The sequence below is a fragment of the Salvelinus alpinus genome, chromosome 8, assembly GCF_045679555.1.
Source record: "Salvelinus alpinus chromosome 8, SLU_Salpinus.1, whole genome shotgun sequence".
NCBI lineage: Eukaryota > Metazoa > Chordata > Actinopteri > Salmoniformes > Salmonidae > Salvelinus > Salvelinus alpinus.
This window is the reverse complement of record NC_092093.1, coordinates 40,687,627-40,706,092: the sequence shown is the minus strand read 5'-3', so window position 1 is coordinate 40,706,092 and position 18,466 is coordinate 40,687,627. Positions and strand designations below refer to the sequence as shown.

General features: G+C 42.3%; 1 protein-coding gene across 4 annotated transcripts in view; it reads right to left on the bottom strand.

Annotated features, from left to right (window-relative positions):
- Nucleotides 1-15,402, bottom strand: part of LOC139583128 (ankyrin repeat and SOCS box protein 2-like) — a 31,345-nt gene extending 15,943 nt beyond the window's left edge. The window contains exons 1-7 of one of the 4 annotated variants that reach the window (XM_071413899.1): nt 15,281-15,402; nt 6,049-6,351; nt 4,727-4,861; nt 3,592-3,764; nt 3,044-3,199; nt 2,416-2,661; nt 2,081-2,252 (exon numbers count right to left, since the gene is read on the bottom strand). In XM_071413899.1, the coding sequence (XP_071270000.1) occupies nt 2,081-2,252; nt 2,416-2,661; nt 3,044-3,199; nt 3,592-3,764; nt 4,727-4,861; nt 6,049-6,344 (1,178 nt within the window). In that variant the 5' untranslated portion in view covers nt 6,345-6,351; nt 15,281-15,402. Of the gene's footprint in view, nt 1-2,080; nt 2,253-2,415; nt 2,662-3,043; nt 3,200-3,591; nt 3,765-4,726; nt 4,862-6,048; nt 6,352-15,261 lie in introns of all 4 variants that reach the window. The other 3 variants (XM_071413898.1, XM_071413900.1, XM_071413901.1) reach the window with 3 other exon arrangements.
- Between the last annotated feature and the right edge of the window lie 3,064 nt (nt 15,403-18,466).

Sequence of the window (18,466 nt, the reverse complement as noted above, 5' to 3'; positions counted from 1 at the left end):
ACTGAACACACTGTGTAAACATTAACAGTGCAGGTTGGGAAAAGTATGTGAACCCTTGGATTTAATAACTGGTTGACCCTCCTTTGGCAGCCATAACCTCAAACAAAGTTTTCTGTAGTTGTGGATCAGACATGCACAACGGTAAAGAGGAATTTTGGACCATTCCTCTTTAAAAAACTGTTTCAGTAAAGCAATATTCTTGGGATGTCTGGCGTGAACTGCTCTCGAGGTCATGTCACAGCATCTCAATCGGGTTGAGGTCAGGACTCTGACTGGGCCACTCCAGAAGGTGTATTTTCTTCTGTTGACGCCATTCCGTTGTTGATTTATAGACAGCTTCTCAGGCTCCATCTTGGGTCGTTGTCCTGTTGCATCACCCAACTTCCATTGAGCTTCAATTGGTGGATAGATAGCCTAACATTCTCCTGCAAAATGTCTTGATAAACTTGGGAATTCATTTTTCCGTTGAAGATAGCAAGCTGTCCAGGCCCTGAGGCAGCCCCAAATCATGATGCTCCCTCCACCATAATTTACATTTGGGATGAGGTTTTGATATTGGTGTGCTGTGCCTTTCTTTCTCCACACATAGTGTTGTATGTTCCTTCCAAACAACTCAACTGCAGTTTCATCTGTCCACAGAATATTTTGCCAGTAGGGCTGTGAAACATCCAGGTGCACTTTTGCAAACTTCAGATGTGCAGCAATGTTTTTTTGGACAGTGGTGGCTTCTTCCGTGGTGTCCTCCCGTGAACACCATTCTTGTTTAATGTTTGACGTATCGTAGACTCATCAACAGAGATGTTAGCAAGTCTTTAGCCTCGGGGTTCACATACTTTTTCCAACCTACACTGTGAATGTTCAAATGATGTATTCAATATAGACAAGAAAAATACAATAATTTGTGTGTTATTAGTTTAAGCTTCCAGCGCACGGTCTAGTTTTCTGAATTTCCGCCTGTCTGAAGTGCCCAAAGTAAACTGCCTGTTACTCAGGCCCAGAAGCTAGGATATGCATATAATTGGTATAATTGGATAGAAAACACTGAAGTTTTTTTAGCTCCCAGCCAGCAAGCTATTGAAAACTATGACTTCCGCCTCCCAGATTGCAGTTCCTATGGCTTCCATTAGATGTCAACAGTCTTTATACATGGTTTCAGGCTTGCTTTTAGAAAAACCAACAAGGAATAGTAGTTTATCCAAGGGGAGCACTAAGTCAAAAGTAGTCTCTTTGCGCATGTGAACGACCTGAGGATTAATTAGAAACGTCGTTTGACTTGTTTGGACGAACTTTACCGTTAACTTTTGGGACTTCTTTGTCTTCATGTTGAACTGGTGGATTACTGAACTCAATGATGCCTACTAAACTGACTTTTTGGGATATAAAGAAGGTATGTATCGAACAAAACGACCATTCATTGTGTAGCTGGGACCCTTGGGATTGCAAGCAGAGGAAGATCTTCAAAGGTAAGTGATTTTTTTTTTTGCTATTTATGATTCTGTGACGCCTGTGCTTGTTTGAAAACATATGTTGTTGTGGGGCGCTGTCCTCAGATAATCGAATGCTATGCTTTCACCGTAAAGCCTATTGTAAATCGGACAATGCGGTTCGATTACCAAGAATCTAAGCTAAAGAATCATGTATGACACTTGTATTTTCATGAATGTTTAATATTACGATTTTGTATTTTGAATTTGGCGCGCTCTGATTTCACCGGATGTTGTCGAATTTGATCCCGCTAGCTGGATCCGTGCGCTAAGAGATTTTAGGAGTCTTCTAGCTATAGATTGAAGCACACAGTTACTTAGGCATAATAAAACACTTAAGCTTTTTCTGATCATGAGTATCAACTGTCAATTTACAGATACGATTACAAATACAAGTATAGCCAGGTTGTCACACCTCTAATACTAATAACAACACAGTAGATGAATCTGATACGTAGGCTAAAGAGGATGACCAACAGTGCTTTCTTTAGCGAGTACTTGGAGATTAAGAAGCCCAGTGGTTCTAGTGTTAAGGGTGTGCAGGGATATTTGTAATCTAACCATGTTTCAAGGCAATTTAAGCTGATTGCACCTACCCATCATTTCCTTGTTGGGCAGCGATATGTAGTGGCAGAAGTCCTTTCTTGCCCACTGTGTTGGCGTCAGCTTTCTGAGAAAGAAGAATCTCCACAATGTCCTCATGGCCATTCTTAGCCGCCTCATACAGAGCTGTGGACCCATCACTTGCCTCGCTATTGACATCAGCACCTAGAACATATTCAGAACAATGTACAGTTAGAAAAGTAAAAAAACAATCCATGGTTAGAGCTCCACAACAGCTGTATGTGGTCTGGGGACAGTCTCAATTCAGTGTAATGCCATTTGTCCTACAGAATTCATCCTCTTTTCCAGGGGAAAGTCATACCCATACCGTGTTTAATAAGAAATCGAAGTGTTTCCACATGTCCACTCTGGGCTGCAGTAGAAAGTGGTGTGATACCGTACATGTTGGTTGGGCTGAGCTTAGCCCCGTTCCGGACTAACATCTCACAGATCTCAACGTTGTTGCGGCTCACAGCCTCTAGGAGATCTGTCCAGCCCTGGGTGGAGTATTTGTTCACCACAGCACCGTGATTCAGAAGCATGACCACAATCTTGGCATTGTCCATTTCACAAGCTGCGGAAAATGTAAAAGATTGACAGACAGCAGTTATATGGAATACTTTTTCCTGGGGTGCTCAAGACAGCTTGAGAGGATACTGGGAGAGGCAATCTGTAATGGCAGATTTTGGATGTAGCTGTATTTCTTATGTCAAGCCATCCCTGTCTCCCAATAACCTCTCCTTTCTCCTGAAGCGTGCCCTTGTTCACTAGTGCTCCCCACTTGTGCTCCCCCCTTCATGTTGAATACATGAAGGTCAAGTGTTCTGATCTTGCTACCCAACAAGTTATTTCACTATCAGTAGCCTATGACTTACTACTCTTAAAGTAAAATGATAATAACAAAGGGGTTGGTAGATATTGTAGGTCTTAGTAGGTCTTAAAGGCAAATGTTTTACCTTTGTAGAGGGGGCTCTCTCTCTCCTTGTTGGCAATGTCTGGGTCAGCCCCCATCTCAAGAAGTGCCTCTACACAGGCCACCTTTTCCCTTTCCACCGCCAAGATGAGAGCGGTCCGGCCTTTCAGGTCGCACTTGTTAATCACACTAGGTTGAGCTTGAAAAGTGGAAAGAAGAACACTAGGATATACTTTATTTTACACTATATTTTACAGTCTGCTATTTAGCTGGCATTTACTTGGTAAAATTGTAAAATACTTGGTAATTACTTGGTAAAATGGGTGTACCATTTGGTATGGACTGCTATTGTAATCAATTGTTAAATTCTTTGACATGAAACTACAAAATGTCAATTGTTACCACTACACACTTTCCCAGTAAATAACAGGTAAGTACCATGGGACTATAAATGGGACTATAAAATATAAAGATACCAGTCTTACAAAAAAGGACAACAACCAATGATCCAAAGAATGACTTTACTAAATGTACAAGGAATCACTCACTATACATGTACAGTACATCTATGGGGTTTTAAATTGCATTTACCCGCAAGAAGAACTCTGACACACTGGTCTTGGCCATAATATGCAGCCTCGTGCAGCGGGATCCATCCATACTTGTCAGGCCGCAGTATGTTATTCCCGCTGTTTCTAGCCATAGCTCGTACCGTAGTCACATCACCATTCAGGATGGCTTTCACAATAGGGTCCTGTTCCCTACTAGGCAAACATACCCATCATCATCCACTTGCCTTTTTCCCTAGTTCACATAAACTATAGAAGAGCTAACATATGCTACTGTACCTGTAGACTTCCAGTCATTGCGCTAATGCTAGTTAGCAATGGCTCGCAAAACTACCTCTAGCATCCTTCATAATGCACATAGAGACATAAAATGATATCCACAAGTTCATCTGACTCTGGCTAAGTAGAGAAATGGCTTAATTGCCAGAATCTCGCAGTCCTTTAAAGGGACAATCCAGAACATTCTCAAACTCAATTAGTGAATGTTTTATCGATTTGCTATCTTTGAGTTATGGAAAGTGGATTAAAATGAAATACACACATCCTTAGTTAGGGTTTATGGTGTTGGAAAGACATTGGTTACTTAAGTTGCGAATTTGACCACTTTTCAACCTCATTTATTATTTCCAAAACCATAACATTGTCTATATATGTGAAAATGGCACTGTGATTAAAAATCTACCATAAAAAAAGTGCAATTTGATGATGTCATCAAAAGTAAAAAAAACATTTTTAAATGTAGTGATTTTCAATGACTATGAGAATCGCGGTCACGTGGTGAGCAGGAAAATGTCCTCTCCTGGCTAGAAACGTTGCAGGTTTTGAAAACCGCATTGTTGTTCACTTTTAAAGTGATCAAATTGCAATTTGTAGGACCTTTCTTCTTTACTTTGTTCTGTAGTGTAAAAGATATGCATCGTTTTCACATACTGTATGTACACTTTGGTATGTTGCTGGAGATAATGCATGTGAGGTTGAAAAGTGGTGGAAATGCCAGCAGGTATCCCAACAGGTTTTTAACGTGGATAAATGATGTACAAAGTACAACAAATGTCATCACATATTATAGAAACATTATTACATATCCTGAAGTGTTCATGTCTTGGTGTGAAAGCAATATGTGTTGCTAAATACCCTCTGTGAAAGGACACACTTACTTTTCTTTGTCTGGCACGTGCTGAACGGAGCCATCGCCTCTGTGATATGCCAGCATGCGCTTTCCATTGCCAGTTACAAAATGAGTCACCACAATGTCTCCACATTTCCTTCTTTCTTCACATGTCCTTCTCCTGCTACAGGAACGGTGAGATATAATTAGTTGACAGTCACATGTTATGCAAATGTATACATAAAATAAATGAAAGTAATATGGTGGGACCTTATTGAATCCTTAAACTTTCATTGCTGACATTCGTACTATGGAAAGCTCTGTATCAATGAACACAGTACAGCCATCTAAAGTAATTGTCCACTATCATAATCCACTGCTCAAGTGCATTTCTAAGTGGTAGGCTTAATGCATGTGCATAGTTGATATCCAACATGCACAGTTGCAGGGCACTAAAAAGTTCTCTTTTTTTTAAACCCTGGTACCACCAAGTTTTTGTGTAAAACTATCGAGTCACTATCAGTCACGTTTATTTGACTGGTATTGTTGCAGCAAAATAATCCTGCAGCAAGAGGATTTCAATGTTTAATCCACAATGTTGTTGATTGTGGTTAGGCTATTAGCTGGTCAAAATTAGGCTACATGAAAAGTGCAGTACTGTTAATATAACTGTGTTAGTGTGGATTTTCAGTGAATTTATGTAAATCACAAAGCTCATTTGCATTTCCTTCAGCGCAGGAATTCTCCCCAAAAAAGAGTGATCAAATGAAGATCCTACATCATTAAGTAAACACTGCATGAGTCAAGTCATTTATTTGAGGAAACCGTCACTCATGCATACTTATGAAGTCTGTAACCTACATATGAAATCGAATGGCCAAACCCTACCAAAGGTTGTATAACTCTGGAAACATATACTACATTTGTTTTGAAGGAGATGTCTGTATAGTGATACATAGACACACATTACTGACGGGATCCATATAATAATCAGAGAAAGCTTTTCTTTTCTACACTGTAACTATAGATAAGACAGTTATAGTGCTATGGTGCAGCGGGTAGCCTAGTGGTCAGAGCGTTGGGCCAGTAACCGAAAGGTTGCTGGATCGAATCCCTGAGCTGACAAGGTAAAAATCTGTCGTTCTGCCCCTTAACAAGGCAGTTAACCCACTGTACCCCGGTAGGCCGTCATTGTAAATAAGAATTTGTTCTTAACTGACTTGCCTAGTTAAATAAAATAAATACATGTATTATGCCAATACATTTGAAATACATGTAACTATCTGTAGCCTACAACTTCATATAAAGGGGGGCCCAAAACCCAAAGTGGGTCATGAAAAACAATGAAGGGTCTTTTCAGCTGGCACATACGCGTCAGGTGGGTTGGCAGTAGGCGGCCTATGGCTTGGGTCCTCCCTAGGTGGATTTGATGGGTTCGGTGTAGTTGTGGGTGGATTTGCCCTGAACTGGACTGTTCTTCTGCTTAGAGCTGTGGAGGTCTTGCTGGCTTCACCCAGTGAAGTGGCATTGTGGCGATCACTAAGGCTGCGTTCGATAGCCAGCTGCATCAGCTCGTCATCTGACAGGTTGCTGTAGAGAGTGTAGTCATCAAACCCCTGAGTGAGGCCAATAGTGGAGCCAGGCATGGACTTGCTGGCAACTGCCATGTTGGATCTGGAAAGAAAAGAGAGCATACAATATAACGGTTACATATGATGTTTTATGCATTATGTCCACCATGTTGGATCTTGAGACCCATTCCTTGGCACCTACACCAGGGGTGGCCAAGACTGGTCCTAGCGGGTGCCACAATATCGTCCATCTAGAGACCATGATTAAAGGAATAATTTACCCAAATAACAAAAATGCATATTGGTTCTGATTGTGTAGATGATTTGAACATGACATGCAAAAATTGGATTATCAGGGATATTGACTTGCATTGGTTACGTGCCACAAATACAAAAAACTGAGCATTTGTAGACAATGGCCAGATAATCAAAACCAAAGATTTTCTGGGGAAGAATATCAAAACATTTCTGCAGCCTTGAATGTCCCCAAGAACACAGTGGCCTCCATCATTCTTAAATGGAAGAAGTTTGGAACCACCAAAGCTCTTCCTAGAGCTGGCCGCCCGGCCAAACTGAGCAATCGGGGGAGAAAGGCCTTGGTCAGGAAGGTGACCAAGAACCCCACGGCCACTCTGACAGAGCTCTAGAGTTCCTCTGTGGAGATAGGAGAACCTTCCAGAAGGACAACCATCTCTACAGCACTCCACCAATCAAGCCTTTATGGTCGAGTGGCCAGAAGGAAGGCTCTCCGAAATAAAAGGCACATGACAGCCCGCTATGAGTTTGGCAAAAGGCACCTAAAGACTCTCAGATCATGAGAACAAGATTATCTGGTCTGATGAAGCCGGCATGAATGCCAAGCGTCACGTCTGGAGGAAACCTGGCACCATCCCTACCGTGAAGCATGGTGGTGGCAGCATCATGTTGTGGGGATGTTTTTCAGTGGCAGGAACTGGGAGACTAGTCAAGATCGAGGCAAAGGTGAACGGAGCAAAGTACAGAGAAGTGCTTGATGAAAACCTGCTCCACAGCGCTCAGGACTTCAGACTAGTATGAAGGTTCACCTTCCAACAGGACAATGACCCTAAGAACACAGCCAAGACAACGCAAGAGTGGCTTCGGGACAAGTCTCTGAATGTCCTTGAATGGCTCAGCCAGTACCCAGATTTGAACCCGATTGAACATCTCTGGAGAGACCTGACAATAACTGTGCAGCAATGCTCCCCATCCAACCTGACAGAGCTTGAGAGGATCTGCAGAGAAGAATAGGAGAAACTCCGCAAATACAGGTATGCTAAGCTTGTTGCGTCATTCCCAAGAAGAGTTGAGGCTGTAATCACTGCTAAAGATGCTTCAACAACGTGCTGAGTAAAGGGTCTGAATGTATTATTTCTGTTTTTTATTTTAATAGATTAACAAAACAATTCAAAAAAACTTTTTTTTCTTTGGCATTATGGGGTATTATTGATGAGGGAAAAAACTATTTCATCAATTTTAGAATAAGATTGTAACATAACAAAATGGGGAAAAAGTCAAGGGGTCTGAATACTTTCCGTTGAAACTGTAATTATGTTTTAATCTTCAACATAGAAATGCTATCAACATTTTACAGAAACAAGTTACAAATGTTGGAGTCATCCAATGATTCATCAAATTATATTTTGAAAGAGAAAGGCAAAGTACTTCAATCATATGTTTTCATTTCAGTCTCCTCCATCTCCACTAACTGAAGTTAATTGTAAGGATTTTTAGTGTTAATAGTGTACAATTAACAGGTATACAGAAATACTCATGTGAAGGCCTAATTACAGAGGAGAAACTTCTAGAAGCAAGTAAAGCCTTCACGTCCGGGAAAACTCCAGGGCTGGTGTATCAAAGGTATATCAAATATTTTTCAATGTACTCAAAGGTCTGTTATTAACATGCTTTACCCACTCCTATAAAAATCTTAAATACTCAGTAAGAAGGTCTGATTTAATGATTACTGAAACAGGACCCAAGAGGTAAATATAAAGATCAAGTCCGACCTAAAAAACTGGAGACCCCTTACACTTCAGTATTGTGATGCCAAAATCTAGCAAAATGCATAGCGCATAGAATTAATTAAAAAGGTATTGTCGGATATTATTCATTCTAATCAGACAGGGTTTTTACATGGACAATAGTTTGGAGAAAGTACTGGAAATACAGTAATACAACTATAAAAAATCTGTGACACCAGGCCTGGCATTCATAGCCTTTGATGAAGTATGTAATTCATATATAAATGCCTGGACTATTTTAATTTTGGAGAATTTCTTATACAATGTGTTAAAGTTATGCATAGCAACCCCAGGTGTAAAATAGTAAATAATGGCTACTTCTCAGAAAGTATTAAATTGTTAAGAGAAGTAAAACAAGGGTGTCCACAATTGGCATATCTATTTATTATGGCATTGAAATGTTAGCTATTAAAACCAGATCCAACAATAATATCAAGTGGCTAGAAATCCAGGGCTTAAAAATGTTGTATGTGTCATTGTACGCTGACAATTAATGTTTTCTTTTAAATCCCCAGCTTGGATCCCTGCACAGCCTCATAGAAGATCTAGATCATTTTCTAACCTCTGGATTAAAACTGATTTATGATAAATACACCATATTACGTATTACGTACTTTTACATTACCGTGTAGTTTACCAATAAAATGGTCCAACGGGGGAAGTGGACATATTCGGTATTCATATCCTGAAAGAATGAAATGATCTCACTACAAAACATTTTAATAGAAAGTTATCTAATTTGGCTAAAATATTGTGACCATGTAAAGGACTACACCGGTCTATTTGTGGAAATATCTGGTTGCAATTTCAGTTTAATCCACTAGAAAAGACAGAACAAATATTATGGTTAAATTCAAATATACTAATTGATTAAAAAAACATGATAAAAAAAATGAACACGGTATCATCATTGTAAATTATATCATAAATAGGACTGGTGGAGTTATGTCACACATGCAGTTAACAAAAATATATGGAAATGTCTGATTGCAGCATTACCGCAAAAATAGAGGAGGCAAGTGGAAAGGGGAGAAGGTAAGGAACTTGTCTGTCGGCCCTGCATTAAATACCAAAATTGGCTAAAGAATTGTGATCAATAAAAAATAATACATGTTTTATTTAAGGACTAAAAAATGGACAGCTTCGCCATATATAGCTGGTAGGAGAATGTTGATGTACCATTTACGCACATGGTTTATGAACTGATACACAAAATGTCACCAGATTTAAAACTTTAAATATAATATAATTGACTATACAACATGCTTGCAATCAATAGAATGATATATATATGGGGGATACAACCATCCCAGCTCTGCAGATTTTTCTGCGAAGAGACAGAATCATTAGATTACTTGTTTTGGTACTGCCCATATGTAGGCTGGTTTTGGTTGAAAGGTTCAGGAACTCCTGAATAATTGCAACATTTACTTGGAGATAACTCTGCAAATAGCACCAAAGCCATCTTCAATGCGAGAAGCTCTCAATTCCCCACATCGTAATTCCTCTCAGTGGTGGTGAGGCGGTGGGAGAAGAAGGCGCAGGGAATCAGCTTAAGATCCAAGGCAGAACGTTGGGACAGAACAGCCCCCACTCCAACATCCAAAGCATCGGCCTCCACCACGAACTGAAGGGAAGGTTCTGGATGAACCAGGATCGGAGCCGTGGTGAAGCGGTGTTTAATGTCCCAGAATAACCCGGTCTACTGCCAGGGACCACGTGAACGGAACCTTGGTAGAGGTGAGGGCAGACAGGAGGGAGGCCAGGGTGCTGTAAACCCGGATAAAGTGGCGATAAAAGTTGGCAAACCCAAGGAAGCGTTGCAGCTACACCCTGGCCAATCCACCACAAGCGTTGCATCTGCTGAGGCCAATCCACCACCGCTTTCACCCTTCTCGGGATCCATCTTGACACCCCCTGCAGAGACGATGTAGCCCAGAAAGGGAATTTCTCCAGAAGCCGCTGGAGAAACTGCCGGACATGGAGCATGTGTTCTTGGGGGGAGAGGGAGAAGATGAGGATGTCATCAATGTAGACAAAGTGGAACCGGTTCAGCATGTCGCGGAGAATGTCATTCACCAGAGCCTGGAACACGGCAGGGGTGTTGGTGAGGCCAAAGGGCATGACTAGATATTCGTAACATCCACGGGAATGGAGAGGGGCTGAGAGGGGATGTTCAGCTCGGAAGCCAGTGTGGCGTCCAAAAAGCTCTCATCGGCCCTAGAGTCAATGAGGACCCGGAGAGATTTGGACTGGTTTCCCCATAGCAGAATGAAATGAAAAGGGGAGCGAGTAAGGGAAACAGAAAAGGTCCCCATATGGCCCACCAGAGTACTCACTTCTACCGGTGAGCCTGGTCTTTTACCGGGCATGAGGACACAAAATGACCAAAAGTCCCACAATACAGACAGCTCCTTGTGCTGATCCGGTGTTGCCGTTCAGCTGGCGACAGCCCAGCCCTGCCTAGTTGCATGGGCTCAGGAAACAGTTCCTCGGTCATCCTCTGTGACTCTCAAGGAAATCTCAGGGGCTCTCGGCCACGGGACCATCGGAGACTTCCAGGATGACGCGGAGGCGAGGTGGATTCCCTGGACGTGTGAGTAAAACCGAATTTCCTCTCCATCCGTCGTTCCTGCAATCGCCCATCGATGCGGACGGTCAAAGCGATGAGGGAGTCAAAATCTGTCTCCTCCGGGACGCTGTGCAGGAACATGTTGAACAGTGCTTCCGGTTCCACGCAGTCTCCACTGCCAACGTACGGAAATCCACCGCATAGTCGGCCACAGTGCGGGCTTCCTGCCGGAGCTGGATTAGTTTCCAGGCAGCTTCTCTCCCGGAGAACGGGGCATCAAAGACCTTCCTCACCTTTCCCACGAACCCCTCCAGGCTCGCGCACATGGCCCATTCTGCTGCTGTTCCCATACGGCGGAAGCCCAGGTGAGAACCCTTCCAGACATCAGCGTGATGAGGTAGGCTATTTTGGAGTGATCCGAGGAGAAGGAGGAGGGATGAAGCCCGACAGGTGCTCGGCTCTCCATTAAAGCATTCCGGAGGAGGTAACCGGCGCTCCTGGGAAGGTGGTGGGGTGGCGCTGCTAACTGCCGAGTTGCTGAGGGGCGGTGCTGTTTCCACCGTGGCAGGCTGATCCCCAGATGACCTGCGGAATTGCTCTAGCAGCATGTCCGGGTCATGGCGCTCAGCCATCATTTGGACCCCCTCCATCAGCCCACGAAGCAATTGCTCGTGCCTACCAATGGAGGCTCCTTGGGAGGAGATGGCGTTGCGCACCTGGTCCAGGTCTGCTGGGTCAGTCATGGCCAGTTCGTACTATCAGGTATGAAGGTAAGACCCAGATGCAGACCACGTCGAATAAACAATAGTTTAATATTCCAACAGGGGCAGGCAATAGACAGGTCTAGGCAGGCAGGAGTTAGTAAACCAGAGGTGGGGCAACGGTACCAGGCGGCAGGCAGGCTCAGGGTCAGGGTAAGGCAGAGGTCGGTAATCCAGAGGGGGGCAGATTTACAGGTCGGCAGGCAGGCTCAGGGGCAGGCAGAGTGGTCAGGCAGGCGGGCTCGGAGTCAGGACAGGCAAGGGTCAAAAACAGGATAGCGAGAAAAGAGAGACTGGAAAAATCAGGAGCTGAGACAAAAACCGCTGGTTGACTTGAACAAACAATACAAACTGGCAACAGACAAACAGAGAACACAGGTATAAATACACAGGGGATAAAGGGGAAGATGGGTGACACCTGGAGGGGGCGTGGAGACAATCACAAAGACAGGTGAAAGAGATCAGGGTCTGACATTAAGTGTATTCAATTTAGTCAAAAGATTAGTATTTGGTCCTATATTCCTAGCACGCATTGATTACATCAAGCGCTTGACTCACTCATAATTAATCACAATTCATTAATGATTATTCGTAATCATGGTAGCATCCTCATTAATGTAGAAGTGTTCTGAAATATATTCTATTCTTATTTACAATAGAAGTGACTCATTATACATTATTTACCATTCATTTCTATAGGGCACAACATAATCCAAACACAACCAAACAAACTGCAAATGCATCCACAAGTTTGATGCAGTCTTTGTGTCACGTGGTATAATGATAGGAGGCAAGCCAGTAATACATGATAGTGTTTTTTTATTTTCTCCACCCAAACAAAGAGGAAGGTGTAAACCTCTAAATAATACATGGGACGAGAACCGTAAAACAAGTGCACAATAACACGTAGCATGGAAGCCGATACAACAGCACAGGTGCTCACAAGACCAACGGACATGGTAACAATAACTAAGGACAATGGGGAACAGAGGGCACATACAGTTGGAAGTTTACATACACTTAGGTTGGAGTCATTAAAACTGGTTTTTCAACCACTCCACAAATTTCTAGTTATCAAACTATAGTTTTGGCAAGTCGGTTAGGACATCTAGTTTATGCATGACATAAGTAATTTTTCTAACAATTGTTTACAGGCAGATTATTTCACTTATAATTCATTGTATCACAATTCCAGTGGGTCAGAAGTTTACATACACTAAGTTGACTGTGCCTTTAAACAGCTTGTAAAATTCCAGAAAATGATGTCATGGTTTTAGAAGCTTCTGATAGACTAATTGACATATTTTTAGTCAATTGGAGGTGTACTTGTGGATGTATTTCAAGGCCTACCTTCAAACTCAGTGCCTCTTTGCTTGACATCATGGGAAAATCAAAAGAAATCAGCCAAGACCTCAGAAAAAAAACGGTAGACCTCCACAAGTATTGTTCATCCTTGGGAGAAATTTTCAAATGCCTGAAGGTACCACTTTCATCTGTACAAACAATAGTACACAAGTATAAACATCGAGGGACCACGCAGCTGTCATACCACTCAGGAAGAAGACGCGTTCTGTCTCCTAGGGATGAACGTACTTTGGTGAGAAAAGTGCAAATCAATCCCAAAACAACAGCAAAGGACCTTGTGAAGATGCTGGAGGAAACAGGTACAAAAGTAGCTATATCCACAGTAAACGAGTCCTATCAACATAGTCTGAAAGGCCGCTGAGCAAGGAAGAAGCCATTGCTCCAAAACCGCCATAAAAAAGCCAGACTACGTGTGCAACTGCACATGGGGACAAAGATCGTAGTTTTTGGAGACATGTCCTCTGGTCTGATGAAACAGAAATAGAACTGTTTGGCCATAATGACTATCATTATGTTTGGAGGAAAAAGGGGGAGGCTTGCAAGCCGAAGAACACCATTCCAACCGTGAAGCACAGGGTTAGCAGCATCATGTTGTGGGGGTGCTTTGCTGCAGGAGGGTCTGGTGCACTTCACAAAATACATGGCATCATGAGGGAGGACAACAAAGTCAAGGTATTGGAGTGGACATCACAAAGCCCTGATCTCAATCCCATAGAAAATGTGTGGGCAGAACTGAAAAAGCGTGTGCGAGCAAGGAGGCCTACAAACCTGACTTAGTTACACCAGCTCTGTCAGGAGGAATGGGCCAAAATTCACCCAACTTATTGTGGGAAGCTTGTGGAAGGCTACCCTAAATGTTTGACCCAAGTTAAGGACAATGCTACCAAATACTAATTGAGTGTATGTAAACTTCTGACCCACTGGGAATGTGATGAAAGAAATAAAAGCTGAAATAAGTAATTCTCTCTACAATTATTCTGACATTTCACATTCTTAAATTAAAGTGGTGATCCTAACTGACCTAAGACAGTGAATTTTTACTAGTATTAAATGTCAGGAATTGTGAAAAATTTTGTGTAAATGTATTTGGCAAAGGTGTATGTAAATGTACGACTTCAACTGTATATACACATACTAATCAAGAGGAATGGGAACCAGGTGTGCGTAATGAGACAAGACAGTCCGGGGTTGGTGGTAATGTATCCAGTTCAGTGACACCTAGAAGGCCGGTGACGTAGACCTCTGGAGCTGGTGAACGGAATGAGCAGCAGTACCAGGGGATCCATGACACTTTGCATGCTAGGAATATGGGACCAAGTACTACACTTCTGACTCATTTTCATTTACAATAAGTGAATTTGTCCAAATACTTATGACACTTTCAAATGGGGGTGCTTTCATTTCTAAATGGTAAAAAAGATAGTGTTTTAAAAAGCCCTCAAATAAAATGTGACACTTCCTACTGTCGCCAGATTTAAAACATTTGATCTCAAATCCAAAATGCTGGAGTATAGACCCAAGTTTAACGTTTTAGCTTCACTGTCTAAATAAATACGTAGGTGAATATAACTGCAAGACCAAAGTATGTGCAAGTGGCTTGTCAATTAATAAGGCAAACTCCCTTTGTACACAATAATTAGGGATGGGCCGAGTAGACAAAGCGAGTTTTGTAACGGATAATGGCATTTTCTGGATATGATTATGATCAAGTTTTTTTGTAATTATCCGTTATAGAAAAAGAAAGTGGGTGCCAGCACTCATCTTTCTAATGTCAGTCAGTCATGTGGAAGGTTCTATGTGGTCTAAATAACTCAACTGGCTGTTTGTAAAGAGAAGGGCAGGCTGTACGTTAATCCTGCTGCGTTGATTGGATAGATTTAAGCTGTATTTCTCCTGTCCGCTCGCTTCATAATTTCACTTGATCAGTTTTCCTCGCATGTTTTCGGTCTGATCATTTAGATTGCTACTATGATAAATCACATGTCGAGGACTGTTGCTGTCAAGCTATCAATGTGCATACTATCTAGCAAGTGGGGAAAGGTTAGGGAAAAAATATTAAAACGCTGATGTGTATTCTGACTGAGTGACAGCAAACTTGCACTGCACCACTGCACCACTCGGGAGCCCTTGCAGGTTGCAGGTTCCTTCTCGACAATGCAATAAGTCATAATAAAATATCAGAATATGAAAATAAAATATATGGCTCAGTAGAATATTTTTTTTAGCATAAGTATAATACGGGAAAGAACAACATAGTCCAATATTTGTCTTACCTTTCACCCAAGCTCTTACCGTTCTCCAGAGGCAAAAACAGTTTTAAAAGTGTTTTTCTTCTCTGGTTAGTCTCACTTTCCCCCACGAAGACTTCTCCACTCCTCTGACAGTGCAGGGCTCTGATCCTGGGCTTCTGCTCCAGCCGTCTAGGATATTTCTGGAGGCTTCACGTGATATCCACAGTGTGGTGTGCCAACTTTTCCTCTCCCCCTTCATAGCTCAGATTGCTCATGAGCAGGAGCTGGCCTAGTTTTTTTTGCAGAGGGACAGATATCGCTGAACAACAAAACAAATAACTAGAAGTCTTGGGAGTAATAGCAAAGAATCCCAAAATTCAGGAAATGTGTCAATCATACAATTCATAAATATTCAACAATAAAGTGATATTGACTATGTTCAATGGAAACTGTGAGTAGTCCAGAGTACAGTGTTTAGGCTTGTAATCTTCCTGTGCTAGGTCAGACTGTTGCTGCGTCTGGGTCAGGTTTTATTGTGGTGAGTTGTTTCTTATGTTAAGTGGTCTGGTATTGTGTTGTGTTAAAATCACTGCAATGCAAAGAGGTGTTCATTAAATGCATGAAAAAAAAAGAGTCAAGTTGATCAACAAGGTTAGCTTCTTTCCGTTGTGTTGGCATCTCAATCTGTGTCATGTGTTTGTTTACTTCTGAACCCAGTACACTTTACATTCCTTTTTTGTTTGTGGGCAAATTCACAGATACCCACAGGCTGGAATCGAGAATACCAGCCACTAGAGTTACAGTCATGTCGTCAGTGAATTTTTGAATACCCTGTTGAGTGTAGAGCTTAGGGGTTTGTTTTGTACTCAGCTAATCGTTTGTTGTCGTGCAGAACAAGCAATAAAAAGTCTGTTGCAGAAAGCCTGGCGTCAGCAGAAAACACATTTTTTAGTTTTACCTACTGAATCAAAGTGTGAACATTTGTGTGCCTATTATTATACTTTTTTTTGTAGATAACATCAAAATAGAAAACAACTTACTGGTCCAAGTAGATCTTGGATTGAAAGTTAGCTTAACCGCTAGGCTTAACTGCTAGGCTCAACCGCTAGGCTCAACCGCTAGGCTCAACCGCTAGGCTCAACCTCTAGGGGTGGGATTTTAAGCGATAGTTATCGGTTTGAACCCTTAGCTGCTGCTTGTGGGAAAATCTGCAGGGAGTAATCTGGCAGCCAAAAGGTTACCAGCTACAATATCTCTGCCTACTACCTGCTGATGTTGTGCCCTTGAGCAAGACACTTTACCCATAAGTGCCCATGAGCTGCTCCCAGCCTGAGTTGTGTGTCAGGTTGGTCACTGTGACCATGGTCGCAAGGCTAACGTTAGCTACCTAGTAAACGTTATCACAGCCAGCAATACTAGCACAGAAAATACACTATATATATAGTACAGTGCATTCAGAACCCTTCCCTTTTTCCACATTTTGTTACGTTACAGCCTTATACTAAAATGGATTAAATAAACATTTTCATCATCAATATATATACACAATACCCCACAATGACAAAACAGAAATACAGAAATACCTATTCAGACCTACTCAGACCTTTGCTATTAGACTCGAAATTGATCATCCTTGAGATGTTTCTACAACTTGATTGGAGTCCACCTATGATAAATTCAATTGATTGGACATGATTTGGAAAGGCACACACCTGTCTATATAAGGTTCGACAGTTGACAGTGCATGTCAGAGCAAACACCAAGCCATGAGGCCAAAGGAATTGTCCGTAGAGCTCTGAGACAGGATTGTGTCAAGGTACAGATCTGGGGAAGGGTACCAAAACATTTGTGCAGCGTTGAAGGTCCCTAAGAACAAAGTGGCCTCCGTCATTCTTAAATGGAAGAAGTTTGGAACCACCAAGACTCTTCCTAAAGCTGGCCGCCTGGCCAAACTGAGCAACTAGGGGAGAAGGGCCTTGGTCAGGTAGGTGACCAAGAACATGGTGGTCTCTCTTACAGATCTCCAGAGTTCCTCTGTGGAGATGGGAGAACCTTCAAGAAGGACAACCATCTCTGCAGCACTCCACCAATCAGGCCCTTATGGTCGAGTGGCCAGACAGAAGCCAGTCCTCAGTAAAATGCACATGACAGCCCTCTTGGAGTTTGCCAAAAGACACAAAAAGACACACCTTCTCCCCCGGTTGGACTCTCAGACCATGAGAAACAAGATTTTCTGGTCTGTTGAAACCAAGATTGAACTCTTTGGCCTGAATGACAAGCTTCATGTCCGGAGGAAACCTGGCACCCTTCCTACGGTGAAGCATGGTGGTGGCGGCATTTTGCTGTGGAGAAATTTTTCAGCGGCAGGGACTGGGAGACTAGTCAGGATTGAGGGAAAGATTAACGGAGCAAAGTACAGAGAGATCCTTTCATGAAAACCTGCCCCAGAGCGCTCAGGACCTCAGACTGGGGTGAAGGTTCACCTTCCAACAGGACAACAACCCTAAGCATGCAGCCAAGACAACACAGGAGTGGCTTCGGTATAAGTATCTGAATATCCTTGAGTGGCCCAGCCAGAGCCTTGACTTGAACCCGCTCAAACATCTCTGGAGAGACCTGAAAATAGCTATGCAGTGATGCTCCCCATCCAACCTGACAGAGCTTGAGAGGATCTGCAGAGAAGAATTGGAGAAACTCCCCAAATACAGGCGTGCCAAGCTTGTACTGTCATACTCAAGAAGACTCAAGGCTGTAATCGCTGCCGAATGTGATTCAACAAAGTACAGAGTTAAGGGTCTGAATACTTATGTAAATGTGATATTTCAGTTTTTTTATTTGTATAAAGTTGCAAAAATTTTGAAAAAACAGTTTTTACTTGCTTTTTTGGGGTATTGTGTGTAGGTTGATGAGGAACTTAAAAAAAAAAATCTATTTTAGAATAAGGCTGTAACCTAACAAAATGTGAAAAAAGTCAATGGGTCTGAATACTTTTCTGAAGGCACTCCATACAAAAGTACAGTATGTGGACACCACTTCAAATTACTGGATTTGGCAATTTCAGCCACACCCGTTGCTGACAGGTGGATAAAATCTAGCACATGGCCATGCAATCTCCATAGACAAACATTGGAAGTAGAATGGCCTTGCTGAAGAGCTCACTGACTTTCAACATAGCACCATCGTAGGATGCTACCTTTCCAGCAAGTATGTTCGTCAAATTTCTGCCCTGCTAGAACTGCACCGGTCA